At 43.7% G+C, this 16,792-nt stretch overlaps 1 protein-coding gene across 5 annotated transcripts in view; it reads left to right on the top strand.

Annotated features, from left to right (window-relative positions):
• The window catches only part of fbxo46 (F-box protein 46), a 31,811-nt gene extending 20,923 nt beyond the window's left edge, over window positions 1–10,888 (top strand). For 4 of the 5 annotated variants that reach the window (XM_062962162.1, XM_062962161.1, XM_062962163.1 and 1 more), the window contains one exon: window positions 7,393–10,888. In XM_062962162.1, the coding sequence (XP_062818232.1) occupies window positions 7,489–9,501 (2,013 nt within the window). In that variant the 5' untranslated portion in view covers window positions 7,393–7,488 and the 3' untranslated portion in view covers window positions 9,502–10,888. Of the gene's footprint in view, window positions 1–2,707; window positions 4,009–7,392 lie in introns of those variants that run through there. The other variant, XM_008125082.3, reaches the window with a different exon arrangement.
• The last annotated feature ends 5,904 nt before the right edge of the window (window positions 10,889–16,792 follow it).

Below are 16,792 nucleotides of genomic sequence, written 5' to 3'. Positions count from 1 at the left end.
TGGAAACAATAGACATTGACAAAATTACGATCTGCCAACTGCAAAAGGCCACCCTGCTGGGATCTGCGTGCATCATCCGAAAATACGTCACACAGTCCTAGACACTTGGGAAGTGTTCGACTTGTGATTCTGTGATACGAAATCCAGCATATCTATCTTGTTTGCTGTGTCATACAATAATAATAATAATAATAATAATAATAATAATAATAATAATAATAATAATAATAATAATAATAATAGAGGGTTGGAAGAGACTCCTTGGGCCGGATAAATGGCTTTGATGGGCCGCATGTGGCCCCCGGGTCGTAGTTTGGGGACCCCTGCTATAGAGTAAATGCAGTTTCATATCACTTTGGCTCAATGTCATTGAATCCTTGGAATTGCAGTTTGGTGAGGCACCAGCATGAGTTGGCAGGGAAAGCCTCGTGAAACTACAGCTCCCAGGACTCCATATCATTGAGCCATGACTGTTAAAGTGGTGTCAAGTGACATTCATCCTACAGTGTAGATGCATGCCTTACTTGACCAACAACAGCCTTGTAAGGTGGCCATAATTGTTCCGTTTTCCAGCCAAAAGACTTGCAATTAAGCAAAGGTTTGCAATTAGGAAAGCAATTAAGTAAAGTCCTTTTTTAATTAGTTCATTTGAATACCCTTTTAGTGTGGCCCATGTTTTCATTTGTTGCATCTCCACTTGAATGTGCTTTTTTATTCTACTGTTGGCTATCTTGGGTCTCATATTCTTCAAGAAAGGAAGGATAGGAATCCATTAAATGCATACATTCTGCATATGGAGGATGATGATGATAATGAATACATTACCCAACTCTTCCTGCAGCTCAAGATGTACAACATCATTAAAACAAGAGATAAAACACTATTAAAAGACATGCCACAAGATACAAAATTGGCATCTACGTTGAAATCCACTTAAATAATAATGATGACTTCATTATTGGCAGAGGCACTGAATCGGAGCCTAACATATTCGATAAAAATTTCTGGACAAGGAAACTTTCCTAAATTCCTATGAAAGTTTATAAGTAACAAACCAAAAATATAGGACATATATTACAACTAGATATAAAACAAGACATGTATCATGTTCTGTTGCTCTTATTTTATATCTAGTTATATCTAGTTGCAAGGTGTATCCTATTATCATGATAAAAGATGCCCACCTGAAAGATCTCTTTATCTCACAAAATGGGGTCCCTTGTCATGGTGGTGAAATTCTCTAAATTCACTTTACTCCCCCTGCTTTCATTTTGGAATTTAATGTCTGTGTATCTTTATTTTTGTCTTTTGCGATTAACTAGCTTGGGTACACGGCGTTACCCAGGTTATTTGAAAACGTCAGTTTTTAATTGTACAAAATGCATAAGGTGAACTAAAACTCACATCATGCCAGGTTAACCCTGAGAAACTCCACCAGTACTTAAAGTTTGTTATGTTGGGCAGGTTTCCTCTAGATCCAAATTAAGGTGATTTTCCCCCAAAGACCTCCAGTATTTTTTTCTGGTCATAAGGGTCTGTGTGTCAAGTTTGGTCCAATTCCATCTTGTGTGGACTTCAGAGTGCTCATTCCTTGCAGGTGAACTATAAATCCCAGTACTTACAACTTCAAAATGTCCAGGCCAATTCCCCTCAAAACCCACCAGTATTCAAATTTGGGCATATTGAGTATGCATGCTAAGTTTGGTCCAGATCCATCATTGTTTGGGTTCATCGTGCGCTCCGGATGTAGGTGAACTACAACTCCTATAAATCCCTCCCAAGACCGTCATGGGGGTTCTGTGTGCCAAGCTAGTTCCAGGTCCACCATTGGTGGAGTTCAGAGTGTTCATTGATTGCAGGTGTACTATACATCCCAGTACCTGCAACTCCTATAAATCAATTTATTTATTTATTTGCTGCATTTATATGCCGCCCTTCTCACCCCGAAGGGGACTCAGAGCGGCTTACAAATTAAATTTACATACAATATTATATTAGCGTAGTACAATACTGGTAATAAATTACTATATTGTACTGTATCAATATATTGTAATATTATTAGTAATATTACATGTAAAATATAATATATAATTAATATTATTATATTGTATTATTAGTATTATATCGTATTACAATATAATACAGTAGAGTCTCACTTATCCAAGCCTCGCTTATCCAAGCCTCTGGATAATCCAAGCCATTTTTGTAGTCAATGTTTTCAATATATCGTGATATTTTGGTGCTAAATTTGTAAATACAGTAATTACAACATAACATTACTGCATAGTGAACCACTTTTTCTGTCAAATTTGTTGTATAACATGATGTTTTGGTGCTTAATTGGTAAAATCATAACCTAATTGGATGTTTAATAGGCTTTTCCTCAATCTGTCCTTATAATCCAAGATATTCGCTTATCCAAGCTTCTGCCGGCCCGTTTAGCTTGGATAAGTGAGACTCTACTGTATTATGAATATTATATGTATATACAATATGTTATAATTATTATATATTATTGTGAATTATATTGTGTGTGTGTGTGTGTGTGTGTGTATGTGTGTGTGTGTGTGTGTGTGTGTGTGTATATATATATATGTATATATATAAAAACACACATATATGTGTGTGTGTATATATATACACACATATTTACATATATATATATATATATATATATATATATATATCAAGGTTAATTCTCCCCAGATCGCCAAAGGAATTGCTGATCATTTCCTCTGTTTGCTGTGTGCCATAGAAAAAAATAGGAAAGGGTTAAGGGAGAGGTAGTGGGCGGAGTCATGCAAATTCCACACCAGTGGAGAGAGTAAGGAACACTGGGGTGTCTGTGGTGGAGGAAAAACATAAAATCTAGGAAGAAATTGTCCCCGAGTGCAAGCCTTCACTTGGGTGGTGGGCAGGATGGTGTTTGTGGAGGACGTTGGCAGGGCTCTTGGACATGTTCATGGTGCTCACTATAATCTGCAATGTCATTGGAGGGAGGGACGTTGGTGTCTTCTGAGTGGCGGGAGCAATAGCTGTTTGTGGAGGCAGTTTAAGTGGATACCCCTGCCACATACATACATACGTACCCTGTTTCCCCTAAAATAAGACATCCCCAGAAAATAAGACCTAGTAGAGGTTTTGCTGAATCGCTAAATATAAGGCCTCCCCCGAAAGTAAGACCTAGCAAAGTTTTTGTTTGGAAGCATGCTCGCCAAACACAACACCAGAGCAGATCGGTGAATGTACGTACCATAGAGTGTTGTACATGGAAATAATGGTAATAACAAGAAATTCTTGATAGGATTCACAGTTTGTCTGGTTATGCTGGTTTGTGATGACAACTACTGTCCAGTTTATAATAAATGTTCATTTTTTGTTCAACAATAAATGTGAATTCTTCTTCATGGAAAAATAAGACATCCCCTGAAAATAAGACCTAGAGCATCTTTGGGAGCAAAAATTAATATAAGACACTGTCTTATTTTCAGGGAAACACGGTATTTTCAATTGTATTATGTGTATAGATGTGGTCAGTGGACAAATCAATACACAGATCTATCTATCTAATGCATATATCGCTAGAATATATTTTATTTTGAAGCTAGGGTCATTGCATTTATACCAACTCTCTTTCTATGGGCCCCAGTGCTTTTAATGGCTTTAATTCTGGAACATGAGCTGGCATCTTTGCCAAAGTGTCCCAAGCGTTTGTCAGTCCCTGCCCTTCCCAAAGCATCGCTTTGCTCCCATCGCTGCTGTCCAGACAGCTGTCCCTTTAAACCGCCACCCACTCGGTCCATCTGTTGCCCCTTTCCACAGCTGCCCCGTAGCCACCCTTCTCCAGCCTTGCATGTAACTGGATCCAGAGCCATGCTCTGCTTCTCCTTCCTTTGAATTATGCAGCAGGCGGAAGAGCTAAACCTCAGCTGGCGGTCAGAGAGAGCGGAAAAGGAGGCATGTTTGGAGCATTTGCCCACAGCTGCTGGACTCGGAGGCTAGGAAAAGGTCAGGGAAGGCAGGGAAGATGCCACGAATTCGGAGGGAGGGCTACTATCCAGGCCCAGGAGGCAGAAGACGGTGCTATTGCAGGATATGTAGGCTAGGCTTCTATCTTCAGATTGTCCCTATCTGTGGTTGCATCTCAATGCTTTAGATCAGGCATGGGCAAACTTTGGCCCTCCAGGTGTTTTGGACTTCAGCCAGTGGGCTGTTAGGAATTGTGGAAGTCCAAAAGACCCAGAGGGCTGAAGTTTGCCCATGCCTGCTTTAGATGCAACAATGAGGACTAGAGACTTGATTTATTTCAAAACCTAAACTCATTCGTTTCTTAATAAGCGGAGAAAGAAGAGTGGGCACAGGGCAAAACAATGCAGGAATTTTTCTTTCTGAAACTTGACAGTGAACAGTGGGGGGATGCGGAACCATCAGATAGAGCGGGACTACAACTCCCATCACCCGTAGCCAGGGTGGGTTTTTTTTTCCGTGTCAGGAGCGACTTGAGAAACTGCAAGTCTCTTCTGGAGTGAGAGAATTGGCCGTCTGCAAGGATGTTGCCCAGGGGATGCCCAGATGTTTTGATGTTTTTACCATCCTTGTGGGTGGCTTCTCTCATGTCCCTGCATGAAGCTGGAGCTGATAGAGGGAACTCATCCGCGCTCTCCCTGGATGGGATTCAAACCTGGCAGCTTGCAGATCAGCAGCCCAACCTTCAAGTCATAAGGTTTTAACCCACTACTCCACCGGGGCTCCTGTACCAGGGTGGATGATAATGGGTAATGCAGGGAATTGATATGATGCTGTGCTAAAGAAAAACCAATAATAATAATAATAATAATAATAATAATAATAATAATAATGATATATTGTTGTTGTTGTTGTCGTCATTTGATACACAACAAGATGAGTACACAGGAAACAAGATCACTATGCTGGCTGTTGCATTGGATCATACGTCGGACACTTCCCAAGTGTCTAGGACTAAGTGATTTATCAGTGAATAATGCAGGCACATCCGAGTAGGGTGGCCTTTTGCAGCTGACAGATGATAATTTTGTCAGTGCCAATTATGTTTAAGTGTTGGCCAAGATCTTTAGTCATTGCACCCAGTGTGCTGATCACCACTGGGACCACCTTGACTGGCTTGTGCCAGTGTCTTTGCAGTTCGATTTTTAAATCCTCGTATTGCATAAGTTTTTCCAGTTGCTTCTCGTCGATTCTGCTGTCACCTGGGATTGCAACATTGATGATCAAAACTTTGTTTTTTAACACGATTGTGAGGTCAAGAGTCTTGTGCTCCAAAACTCTGTCAGTCTGAATTCAGAAGTCCCAGAGTAGTTTTGCATGTTCATTTTCTGTAACATTTTCAGGCTTGTGATCCCACCAGTTCTTTGTCACAGGCAGATGCTCTTTGTGGCACAAGTTCCAATTGATCATCTCAGCAACGGTATTCTGCCTCTGCTTGCAGTCCGTTTGGACGATCTTGCAACAGCTGAGGATGTGATCCATCGTTTTGTCTGCTTCCTTGCAGAACCTATACTTGGGATCTGTCATCGACTTTTCAATTCTGGCTTTGATGGCTTTTGTTGTAATTGCTTGTTCCTGGGCTGCAAGAATCAGGACCTCCGTCTTCTTATTCAAAGTTACATTTGTGAGCCACGTCCATGTTTTTTCCTTGTCAATTTTGCTCTCAATTTTTTCCCAGGAACTGTCCATGGAGAGCCTCTTTTGCCAGTTTTCTCTTCTGCTCTGCATTGTATTTTTACGGTATTCACTCTTTGTCTTTTGCACTTTAAGCAGTTTTCTACTATTGACGTCTATCAATGTTGGTTCTTGACTGTCTTTCCCATAATCTGCCAGTGCATGTTTCTCTTCCTCTGCCATTTGTTTCACTTGCAGAAGCCTTCTGCCTCCTGATTTTCTGGGCAGGTCAAGTCTGTCGGCATCCTTACGTGGGTGTCATGACTAGTGGGTTGTCGTCAGTTTTCTTGTTTTTCTGTCCAGATCATCCAGCTCTGCTTGCGTCCAGTTATTTATTTATTTACTGCATTTATATACCACTTTTCTCACCCCTGAGGGGGACTCAAAGCGGTTTACAATTCCAGCAGTGTATCTGATGACGGGGATAGCCCAGGTGTTGATAACCTTGGTCGTATTTACGCCATTTAATTTGCTCTTCAAATTTTTTCTGAGCTTTTGGACATATTCTTTGCTGACCACATTTTTCACATGTCCGTGCATGATATTGTCCAGCTGTAGAGTGCCCAGATATTTATAATCTTCAACCTGATTGCACTTTATGGTTTGTCTGTTTGGCATCTCTATGCCCTCGTTGTGAGTAATTTTCCTTTTCTTTAATGCCACTGTGGCACATTTGTCTAGGCCGAACTCCATACTGATGTCGGTGCTGAAGAGTCTGACTGTGTTGGACAGTGATTGGATTTCAATTTCTTATTTTCCATAAAGCTTTAGATCATCCATGTACAGCAAGTGGGAATTTTTTTAGTGAATTTCTTGCCATTTGATAGCCACGGTTTGTTTTCTGTAGAATTACTAACTGTGGGATCATTGCAATAATGAACAACAGTGGTGACAGTGTTATTATTATTATTGACACAAAGACATAGTATGACACAGCAAACGAGATCTATATGCTGGATTTCGTATCACAACATCACAAGTTGAACACTTCCCAAGTGTTTAGGACTGTGTGATGTACTTTCGGATGATGTGTGCAGATCCCAGTAAGGTGGCCTTTTGCAGTTGACAGATCGTAATTTTGCCAATTTTTATTTTTTATTGTTGTTTATTATTACAGTAGAGTCTCACTTATCCAACATAAACGGGCCAGCAGAATGTTGGATAAGCGAATATATTGGATAATAAGGAGGGATTAAGGAAAAGCCTATTAAACATCAAATTAGGTTATGATTTTACAAATGAAGCACCAAAACATGTTATACAACAAATTTGACAGAAAAAGTAGTTCAATACGCAGTAATGCTATGTAGTAATTACTGTATTTACGAATTTAGCACCAAAATATTACGATGTATTGAAAACATTGACTACAAAAATGCATTGGATAATCCAGAACATTGGATAAGTGAGTGTTGGATAAGTGAGACGCTATTATTATTATTATTATTATTATTATTATTATTATTATTATTATTACTATTATTATTGGTTGAGATGCGAGATATTTATTGAAAAACTATAGCAAAATGTGCTGCAGGATTTTTGCAGTTTAATAATTTTTTCCATGTTTTTATGATAGAAACAATTAGGAAATGACATTTATAACCCAGGAACAAAAATCGGGTTACATGGTGGTGTTACTTTTTGTGCTTGAAGCACCGAGTGATGTCTGTCTGTCCCTTTTTCCTGCAGGTTTCTTCAAGGCCCTGGGAGGCTCCTGGAGCAGAGCCCGCCATGAGCTAGGGGAGGAGGCCTGCCTTCCCCCTGCCTTTCTGCCATGAGAGAGTGATGGATCAGAACACCTTCTCCTCCCGCATCCAGCTATGGTGCCCCCGTCCCTTTGGCACCTACTCCCAGAACAAGCAGTGCACTGGAGGCCAGGTGAAGAAGACCTTTGGGGACTTTGCCTGCAAAGCCAAGGAAGAAGAGGTGGCGGGCGGTGAGGCCTCTTCGGAGAACATCCCTCCTGCCCCGCCGCCTCCGCCCCCCGCCACCTCCCTGAGCCCCAGCCAAGTGGAGGAAGGGCGGGTGCTCTTGGACACGTGGTACGTCATCAAGCCAGGCAACACCAAGGAGAAGATTGCCTTTTTCGTGGCCCACCAGTGCAGCAGTGGCAGCCGGGCAAGCGCCATGAAGGTCAAAGGGAACTGGGGGAGTGACAGCTCCAAAGCCAAGCGCCGGCGGCGGTCTCACGACCCCAGCAAAAGCAGACCTTGCCCAGTCAAGTTGAAGGACGGTGTTGGTGGGGTTAGCAACAAGGAAGCAGAAGATGTGTGCCTTTGTCCAGAGTCCCACACCGACCCTGCCAGCGCAGATACCACCGATTTGCTTTCGGTCGCCGAGATGGTGGCCTTGGTGGAGCAGCGGACGGCCCTGGCCCTGCAAAACTACGCCAGGCCCAGCCCTCCTGCCGCCCCACCGTCCCCCATGGTTTTTGTGTCCACGGAGCAAGAAGAAAGCGGGGAGAAGAAAGGGGGCACGTTGGGGGGCGGTGGCTCGGACTGCAGCCGGGTGGCCGAGGCGGTGGCCCACTTTGAGTCCCGGGAGCGAAACGTCTTGCGCCAGAATGGTCTCTGCCGGGAGTCTCCCGAATGCGTGGCCAACTCCCAGCACAGCCCTGGCGAGGTCCGCATCGCCTTCCGCATCTCCAGCAGCCGGGACCCCCGCTCGCCCACTGAGGGCGGCTCCAGCACCCGCCCCAACTGCATGTTCATGAGCTGTGGAGGGTCGCCGACAGGGAGCGCTGCCCGTGCCAAAGACAAGATCACATGTGACCTCTACCAACTCATCAGCCCTTCCCGAGACACCCTGCCCAACAATGTGGACTTCCTTCTGGCAAGTGCCTCCCCAAAAGGGGCTGACGGGTCGGGCAGCGATCCCCCGGATGTGGAGATGACGTGCGGAGAGAGCCAAGGGGGTTCTGGGAAAATGGAGACAATCTCCGAAGCGGGCAGGGCTGGTGCCGAAAAAATGGGACCGTCGGCTGCAACCACCATCACCCGGGACTGCATCTCCGGCTTCCATGTGGATGTGGTCGTCACCGGGGTGGTGGACCAGTGTGTCTTTTTTGGCAAGGACAGCACCAAGAACATGAAGGAGGAGACTGTCTGCTTGACGGTCAGCTCGCCTACCCAAGAGGTGTTGTGCTCGTCGTGTGACGACCCTCCTCCGGGGCAGCTCTTCTTCCTCCACACGCAAGGGGGACAGCCGGGGGACAGCCGGGACATGGACGGCGCCTTCCTGGACCCTATGAACGGCAGCGAGGGTGGCCTGGACAGGGCCGATGGGTCCGGGTTGGAATCCTCCGGCTCGGACACCTCCCTCTGCCGTCTGTATCGCCACGTCTCCCACGACTTTCTGGAGATCCGCTTCAAGATCCAGCGCTTGCTGGAGCCCCGCCAGTATATGCTGCTCCTCCCTGACCATATCATGGTGAAGATCTTCAGCTACCTGCCCACGCAGTCGCTGGCCGCCTTAAAGTGCTCCTGCCACTACTTCAAGTACATCATCGAGACTTTCGGCGTCCAGGCCACGGACTCCAAGTGGAACCGGGACCCTTTGTACCGGGACGACCCTTGCAAGCAGTGCAAGAAGCACTACGAGAAGGGGGACGTCTCCCTCTGCCGCTGGCACCCCAAGCCCTATCATCACGACCTGCCTTACGGACGCTCCTACTGGATGTGCTGCCGGCGGACGGACAAGGACACGCCGGGCTGCCGGGTGGGACTTCACGACAACAACTGGGTGCAGCCCTGCGACATGTTGCGGGAAAGGGCGGCCCGGAGGGAGGACGGGAGGTGAGGGGTGGCGTTTGGGCAGCAGAGTTTGGGAAGGAGACGCTCCCTGTGTTGTCGAAGGCTTTCATGGCCGGAATCACTGGGTTGTTGTGAATTTTCCGGGCTGTATGGCCATTTTCCAGATGTTTTGCCTGCATCTATGGAGGCATCCTCAGAGGCTGTGAGGTCTATTGGAAACTAGACAAGGGAGGTTTATATATCTGTGGAAGGTCTAGGGTGGGAGAAAGAACTTTCTGTTGGAGGCAGGTGTGAATGTTGCAATTAATTGAAAAGCCGTGCATCTTCAAGGCCTGGCTGATTCCTGCCTGGGGGAATCCTTTGTTGGGAGGTGTTGCCTGGCCCTGATTGATTCATGTCTGGAATTCCCTTGTTTTTTTTTTAGTGTTGTTCTTATTTCCTGTCCTGATTTTAGAGGTTTTTTTCAATACTGGTAGCCAGATTTTGTTCATTTTTATGATTTCCTCCTTTCTGTTGAAATTGTCCACATGCTTGTGGATTTCAGTGGCTTCTCTGTGGACAATTGTCCAAGCATATGGACAACTTAAGCAGAATGGAGAAAACCATGAAAATGAACAAAATCTGGTTACCAGTATTAAAAAATTCTAAAATCAGGACAGGAAATAAAGAACAACACTCTGAAGATAGGGGGATTCCAGGCAAGAAACAATCAGGGCCAGCTAACACCTCCCAACAAAGGATTCCCTCAGGCAGGAAGCAGCCAGGCTTTGAAGCTGCAAGGATATTCAGTGCTGATCTAGCTGGTTGATTGCAACATTCACACTTGCCTCCAGAAGACAAAGAGTTCTTTCTCCCACCCTGGACATTCCACAGATATATCAACCCCACTTGCCTGGAACTCACAACCTCTGAGGATGCCTGCCATAGATGTGGGCGAAACGTCAGGAGAGAATGCTTCTGGAACATGGCCATACAGCCTGGAAAGCTCACAGCAATCCAGAGACATTGCCCCTTTTTCACACATTCTCTTCTCTTCTTTCTGCTCTCCCTTGTGTGCGTGAGAGGGTATGGTGTGAGTGTATTTTACAAAATTTCTGTTGTGTTTTTTTTAAAAAAAGGGAGAGAATTGCTTGGTTGTGTTTGCCGGTTTGGATTTGGTTTCTCTCCAACGCCCCACTTCCCAATTTCCCCTTCCTTGGCCAGATTCTCAAAGGCAAAAAAAAATACATATGGGAAAAAAGAAAAGTATGTTTTTAAACTGTCTCGATTGGCTCAACATCAGGTGTATGATCATTGAGCAAAAAATAAGGAATGGTTGGGTTTTTTGGCAACTAGACCCCACTTAGGCACTTTCTGTTGCCAGCTGCTTTTGGCTCCACTTTCTGGCTTCCCTTACTGAATATTAAATTCAGATAATCTGATGGCGAAACACATTTTGGTGCTCCGTTTTCTCCCTGCAAACTGTCACACATCACTATTTATGGCACCCAGCAAAAGAACCCAAAAAACTGGAGGGTGGCGGAAGAAACTATCTGCCTCTTTCCACATTACAACCGCGTTTGCATGCCTCCTTGGAGTGATGGGAGCTCTAGTCCAACCATGATAATGAAATTGGTTTCACGTTGTTGTCTTAATGATTACAGTCCAGAAAGACTGATTGTTGAAGGTAAACAGGGACACTATGAGCATCCCGAACCTGGTTGGACTGCAGCTCCCATCACTCCAAGCCATGTTGGTTTGGAGTTCATGGGAGTTGGGAATCCTAAAGTAACATATATGTGTGATAGATTCAAGTCATGGGAAGGTAGCCTTTTGCGCACTCTCCTCTTCCATTGCTATTCCTTTCTCCATCCAGTTCTTCTCTCCTCCACTTTGTGTCCTAACTAGAAGCTTGTTTTCCTTCGTTGGATGAAATACAGGCCTCTTAAATGTCCTTCCATGTGCTAAGCCGCCTCTCCCAAATTTTTGATGTCCATTTGTTTTTGAATATGTTGCGTCCCGCCTCGAGCTAACAGGAGAGGCGGGCGATAAATAAAATGTATTATTATTATTGTGGTTGTTTTTATTACTTACTCCAAACTACTTTGGATTAATTCAGATCCACTTTGAATTGCATTACTTAATCCAAACCACTTTGGAGGAAGGCGGGGTCGTACATTGAATGGATGGACAAAGGAATATTTAACTCCAACTCCTATGAGGCCTCTTGCCAATCCTTCTATGGTAACTTTTGTGCGCCAAGAGTGCCCCAAAGGCAGGCATGTGCAAACTTTGGCCCTCCAGGTGTTTTGGACTTCAACTCCCACGATTCCTACCAACCTACCGGTTGGTAGGAATTATGGGAGTTGAAGTCCAAAACACCTGGAGGGCCAAACTTTGCACATGCCTAAGCTAAATGCACCCCAAATCTCTAGTTCTGGACCCCAAAATCCATCTCTCTCCAATCCAAACTCCTTTCGAGACTCCTTTCTTTTGCCCTTCTGCCTCTTCCCAAATGTATTGCCACATTGATATTGTACTAAATACCCTATCTGGGGTCCTGCATCTCTATCGCAACAGCCTCAGTGACCTTAGCTAAGTGTCACAAACCCATAGGGTTGTTTTTGTCACATCAGGTTGGAATGGGAGAGCTTTAAACCCCTGGCCGTCTTTCGCACTGCACGGTTATACTGCCACGATTCCACATTAACGGCTACAGCATCTGCTGGGATTTGCAGGTGAACAAGGGACACTTAGAATTCTCAGCGAGAGAGCTGTAGCGCCGGCTCAAACTACAAATCCCAGCCTTTCGCCATAACCATGTAGTGCGAAAAGGGCGCTGGTCCAGACTTCGGACTCTCTTTCCCTTCCCCTCCCAAAAAAGAAAGTATGTATGTGTATATATGTGTGAGTCGGCTTGGCGACGCTTGCTTTTGTAAAAAGTAAACTGGAATTTACCCAAACGCACGAATGCCTGGCACTAAAACATATCGGGTCCGATACGGTGGCCAAACCATATCGCATGAGCTACACTTTGCTGATGATTGACACTGCTCTTAGGAGCAGTCTGGCCTAATGGTGATGGGAGAAGGATGCAAGGGGCCATCCCAGCTGCTTCAGGTTTTGTCCAGACATGGCTGCCTATCCCAGATTGTGAGATCTTCCTATTCCCCTTCGACGCCTCACCCCTGCGGCCTCCTTACCTCGCTGCCTTGGATGCTTAGCATCATCTTAGGGCTACAGACTATTCGGTTCTCTTAAGGGCTTTACACATCAGGTTTGCAGCGGGGACGTTTTGGGGTCGCTATCAAGGGCCAGACCGAGATGATATCAAGGGCTGCGCTCCGACTCGATCTTTTTTTATGCCCATTTCCGTCATCAGAGAGTCAGGGAAAGAAAGCAGGACTTGTGCCCACAATCTTGGGCAATGGGTTCGTGGGATTCTTGGGCCGGCTATGCCTCGTCGTGGTCTTCCCTGCTGTGTTTAAGAATCCTTAAAGAAATGCCAGCCGTCCCTTTTGTGATATCGGAAAGATCGTTGTGGCTTTTTCCTGGGTTAACATCTCATCCGCTTCACCTCGGCATCGCTTATGTTCTGACCCAAAAAGTAAACAATAGTTTGGTCCCAGTGTCCAAAACCCTCTCCGATGCCCTCTAATGGGGCATTTTCCACTATGGATACCCATATTAGACCCAGAAAGAGTTTAAAGACACAAGAACATACCTTGTTTGAGTCCTGAGTCCTGATTCCCAAAGTGTTTTGGACTTCGAATTCCAGAAGCCTAATAATATAAAATTCCGGGATCTGGAGTCCAAAAGTACCCAAAAGTCCAGGCTTTGGGAATTGTTAAGAGCTTGGAAAAGTTGCTTTTGAGGACTCCAACACCCAGAACTCTTCCTTCCCTCTTAGGTCACTTTTCCAAGCCTTTGAAACGGAATCTCCTCTAACATTTCAATGCTGCTGGTGTATAAAACTATGCCGCCTTTTCAAAATAGAGAATCTGAGCATGGTTCACTTCACTTGGCCCGTTCCTCGCCTTTATAATTTGGGGTCCTTTCTATCCCTCGCCTTTGGAAGCATTTTCCTCTATTGTGGTCCTCTGCCTGAGTCCCAAACTCTGGCTTTCCAAGTGTTTTGGACTTCAACTCCCAGCAGCCTAATGATCAGGGTTTCTGGGAGCCGAAGTCCAAAACACCTGACGGTCCATTGGGAATTGCTGAGAGCTTGGGAAAGTTGCTCTTGAGGACTACAACACCCAGAACTCCTCCCTCTGCGCTCCTCACTGCCTGCGTAGCTGTCAGTTCTTCCTTCCTCTCCCCCAAAAATCACAGGGTCCCTTCCCCAAAGTTTGACCAGATCCTGTTCACAGTCTTCCTGATCCCCGACCACATTTTTTATTGACGTTTACGGCATCCCTGCCTTGCAAAAGCGGAACGCCTCCCTTCCTCCAGTCCTGTCCACACTGATATTTATATGCCTGTTTGTGTCTGTACCTGCGTGACATTATTATTATTTTTTTTCAAATGACTGTCGAGTGGAGAAAAAATAAATAAAACAGCAGGAAAAAAATAATAATGCAATTTGATTTCTGACAATAGCTTCCGTCTCGGTTTTTTTTACTGACTTAAAGGCTTGACGTTATGTTGCTTCAGAGTTTGGTGGAGTCTCCTCTGGAGGTTGTAATCAGTGGTTGGATGGCCATCTGTCGGGAAGGCTTGGGTTGTATCTGTCTACATTGTAGAATAGTTGTTTTTTTTTTTGAAATAGCATTCATAACCATTTGGAGATCATAATCTTTTGGAAAAGTTTGACCCGTTTGAGTAGAATCTTCTCATATGGTATACAACCAAATGTAATATGCAAGGCAATGTCTTCAGTTGTTAGGTAAAGGTTTTTTTCCTGACATTAAGTCCAGTCGTGTCTGAGTGTGGATTGGTGCTCATCTCCATTTCTAAGCCGACTCCTCCAAGGTCATTGGCCATCTCAGTGGCCACGTGACCTTGGAGGAGTCTATGGACAATGCCGGCTCTTCGGCTTAGAAATGGAGATGAGCACCAACCCCCAGAGACGGACACGAATAGACTTAATGTCAGGGGGAAAACTTTACCTTTTCCTTAACTGACACCAATTCCTCATTTCCCATACCACCATACTTCGCCACGGCAACGCGTGGCCGGGCACAACTAGTATATACTGTATATATATATTCTGCCGCAGTGTCCTCCTCCTCCTCCCAGCAAGTTCTTTGCTCCTGAGCCAGACTCCAAATCCCATTATAATGCTGCCCTTTTACATAACCACATTTATGCTTTATGCTTATCTCTTTAGTGGTGGCAGAGACCCAGCGGATGCATCAAAAGAGCCCGCTGTTTGGCCTTTAGAACAGAATGTATCTCAGGAAGCTATAAATACTTTTCTCTGTGGACTCCTACCCGGTCAAAATTCACATTTGGACAGAATCCAGACAGAAAACAAGATCTGAGCACTCTTAAAACAATGCATTTATGTATTAGAGAGATGTCTGAGACACTCCTGTTGATTTATGTATGAAATCTATAGCTCAAGGAAGCGATATCCTCCTAACAACCCTGCAAGGTGGGCTATGCACTGATAGGGAAGGGCATCCACACTGGGGAATTAATGCAGTTTGACAACCATGAGCTCCATGCTATGGTATTACGGGAGTTGTAGCTTGACAAGGTCTTTAGCCTTCTCTGTCAAAATACCATGCAATACAATGAGTAATACAAATACTCTGAAATAAAACTTTTCAAATAATGTATATGTGTGTGTGTTTGTATATACACACACACACACACACATATATATACAGTAGAGTCTCACTTATCCAACACTCGCTTATCCAACGTTCTGGATTTTCCAATGCATTTTTGTAGTCGATGTTTTAAATAAATTGTGATATTTTGGTGCTAAATTCGTAAATACAGTAATTACTACATACAGTAGAATCTCACTTATCCAACATAAACGGGCCGGCAGAATGTTGGATAAGCGAATATGTTGGATAATAAGGAGGGATTAAGGAAAAGCCTATTAAACATCAAATTAGGTTATGAATTTACAAATTAAGCACCAAAACATCATGTTATACAACAAATTTGACAGAAAAAGTAGTTCAGTACGCAGTAATGCTATGTAGTAATTACTGTATTTACTAATTTTGCACCAAAATATCACGATTTATTGAAAACATTGACTACAAAAATGCGTTGGATAATCCAGAATGTTGGATAATCGACTGTTGGATAAGTGAGACTCTACTGTACTCTGAAATAAAACTTTTCAAATAATGTATAATATGTGTGTTTGTATATATACACACACATATACACAGTAGAGTCTCACTTATCCAACGTTCTGGATTATCCAATGCATTTTTGTAGTCGATATTTTCAATAAATCGTGATATTTTGGTGCTAAATTTGTAAATACAGTAATTACTACATAGCATTATTTCATATTGAACTATTTTTTCTATGAAATTTGTTGTATAACATGATGTTTTGGTGCTTAATTTGTAAAATCATAACCTAATTTGATGTTTAATAGGCTTTTCATTAATCCCCCCATATTATCCAAGATATTCGCTTATCCAACCTTCTGCCGGTCCATTTAGCTTGGATAAGTGAGACTACTGTATAAATATATTCCACAATATAAAATTTAAAAACATATATACCTAATGTGGATAATAACAAACCCTGCTATTATAAATCATATATATATGTATATATACAGTAGAGTCTCACTTATCCAACATAAACGGGCCGGCAGAACGTTGGATAAGCGAATATGTTCGATAATAAGGAGGGATTAAGGAAAAGCCTATTAAACATCCAATTAGGTTATGATTTTACAAATTAAGCACCAAGACATCATGTTATACAACAAATTTGACAAAACGTAGTTCAATGCGCAGTAATGTTATGTTGCAATTACTGTATTTATGAATTTAGCACCAAAATATCACAATGTATTGAAAACATCAACTACAAAAATGCGTTGGATAATCCAAAACGTTGGATAAGCGAAACTCTACTGTATATATATTCCACAATATACAAAATTAAACACACACACACATATATTATATGATTTATAATAGTAGGGTTTGCTATTATCCACATTAGGTTCAAGGAAAAAAAATCTAATGGATATTATATATCTTTAATGGAATGGACTGGAAAGCCAGGCCTCCTTCCTTAAAATACCCCTGGAGGCCCCTCCTGCCACCTTAAACCGTGCCTCCTTAAGACAGAGGAGAGGGCGTGCCTTCTGGAGACTCCTCCCCAGCTTCGCATTGGCTCTTGAGGGATGTGGGCGTGACTCTCTGAAA

The sequence above is a fragment of the Anolis carolinensis genome, unplaced genomic scaffold, assembly GCF_035594765.1.
Source record: "Anolis carolinensis isolate JA03-04 unplaced genomic scaffold, rAnoCar3.1.pri scaffold_10, whole genome shotgun sequence".
In the NCBI taxonomy this organism is placed as follows: domain Eukaryota; kingdom Metazoa; phylum Chordata; class Lepidosauria; order Squamata; family Dactyloidae; genus Anolis; species Anolis carolinensis.
Note: the sequence above shows the minus strand (reverse complement) of the source record. Positions and strands in the feature narration are given on the sequence as shown.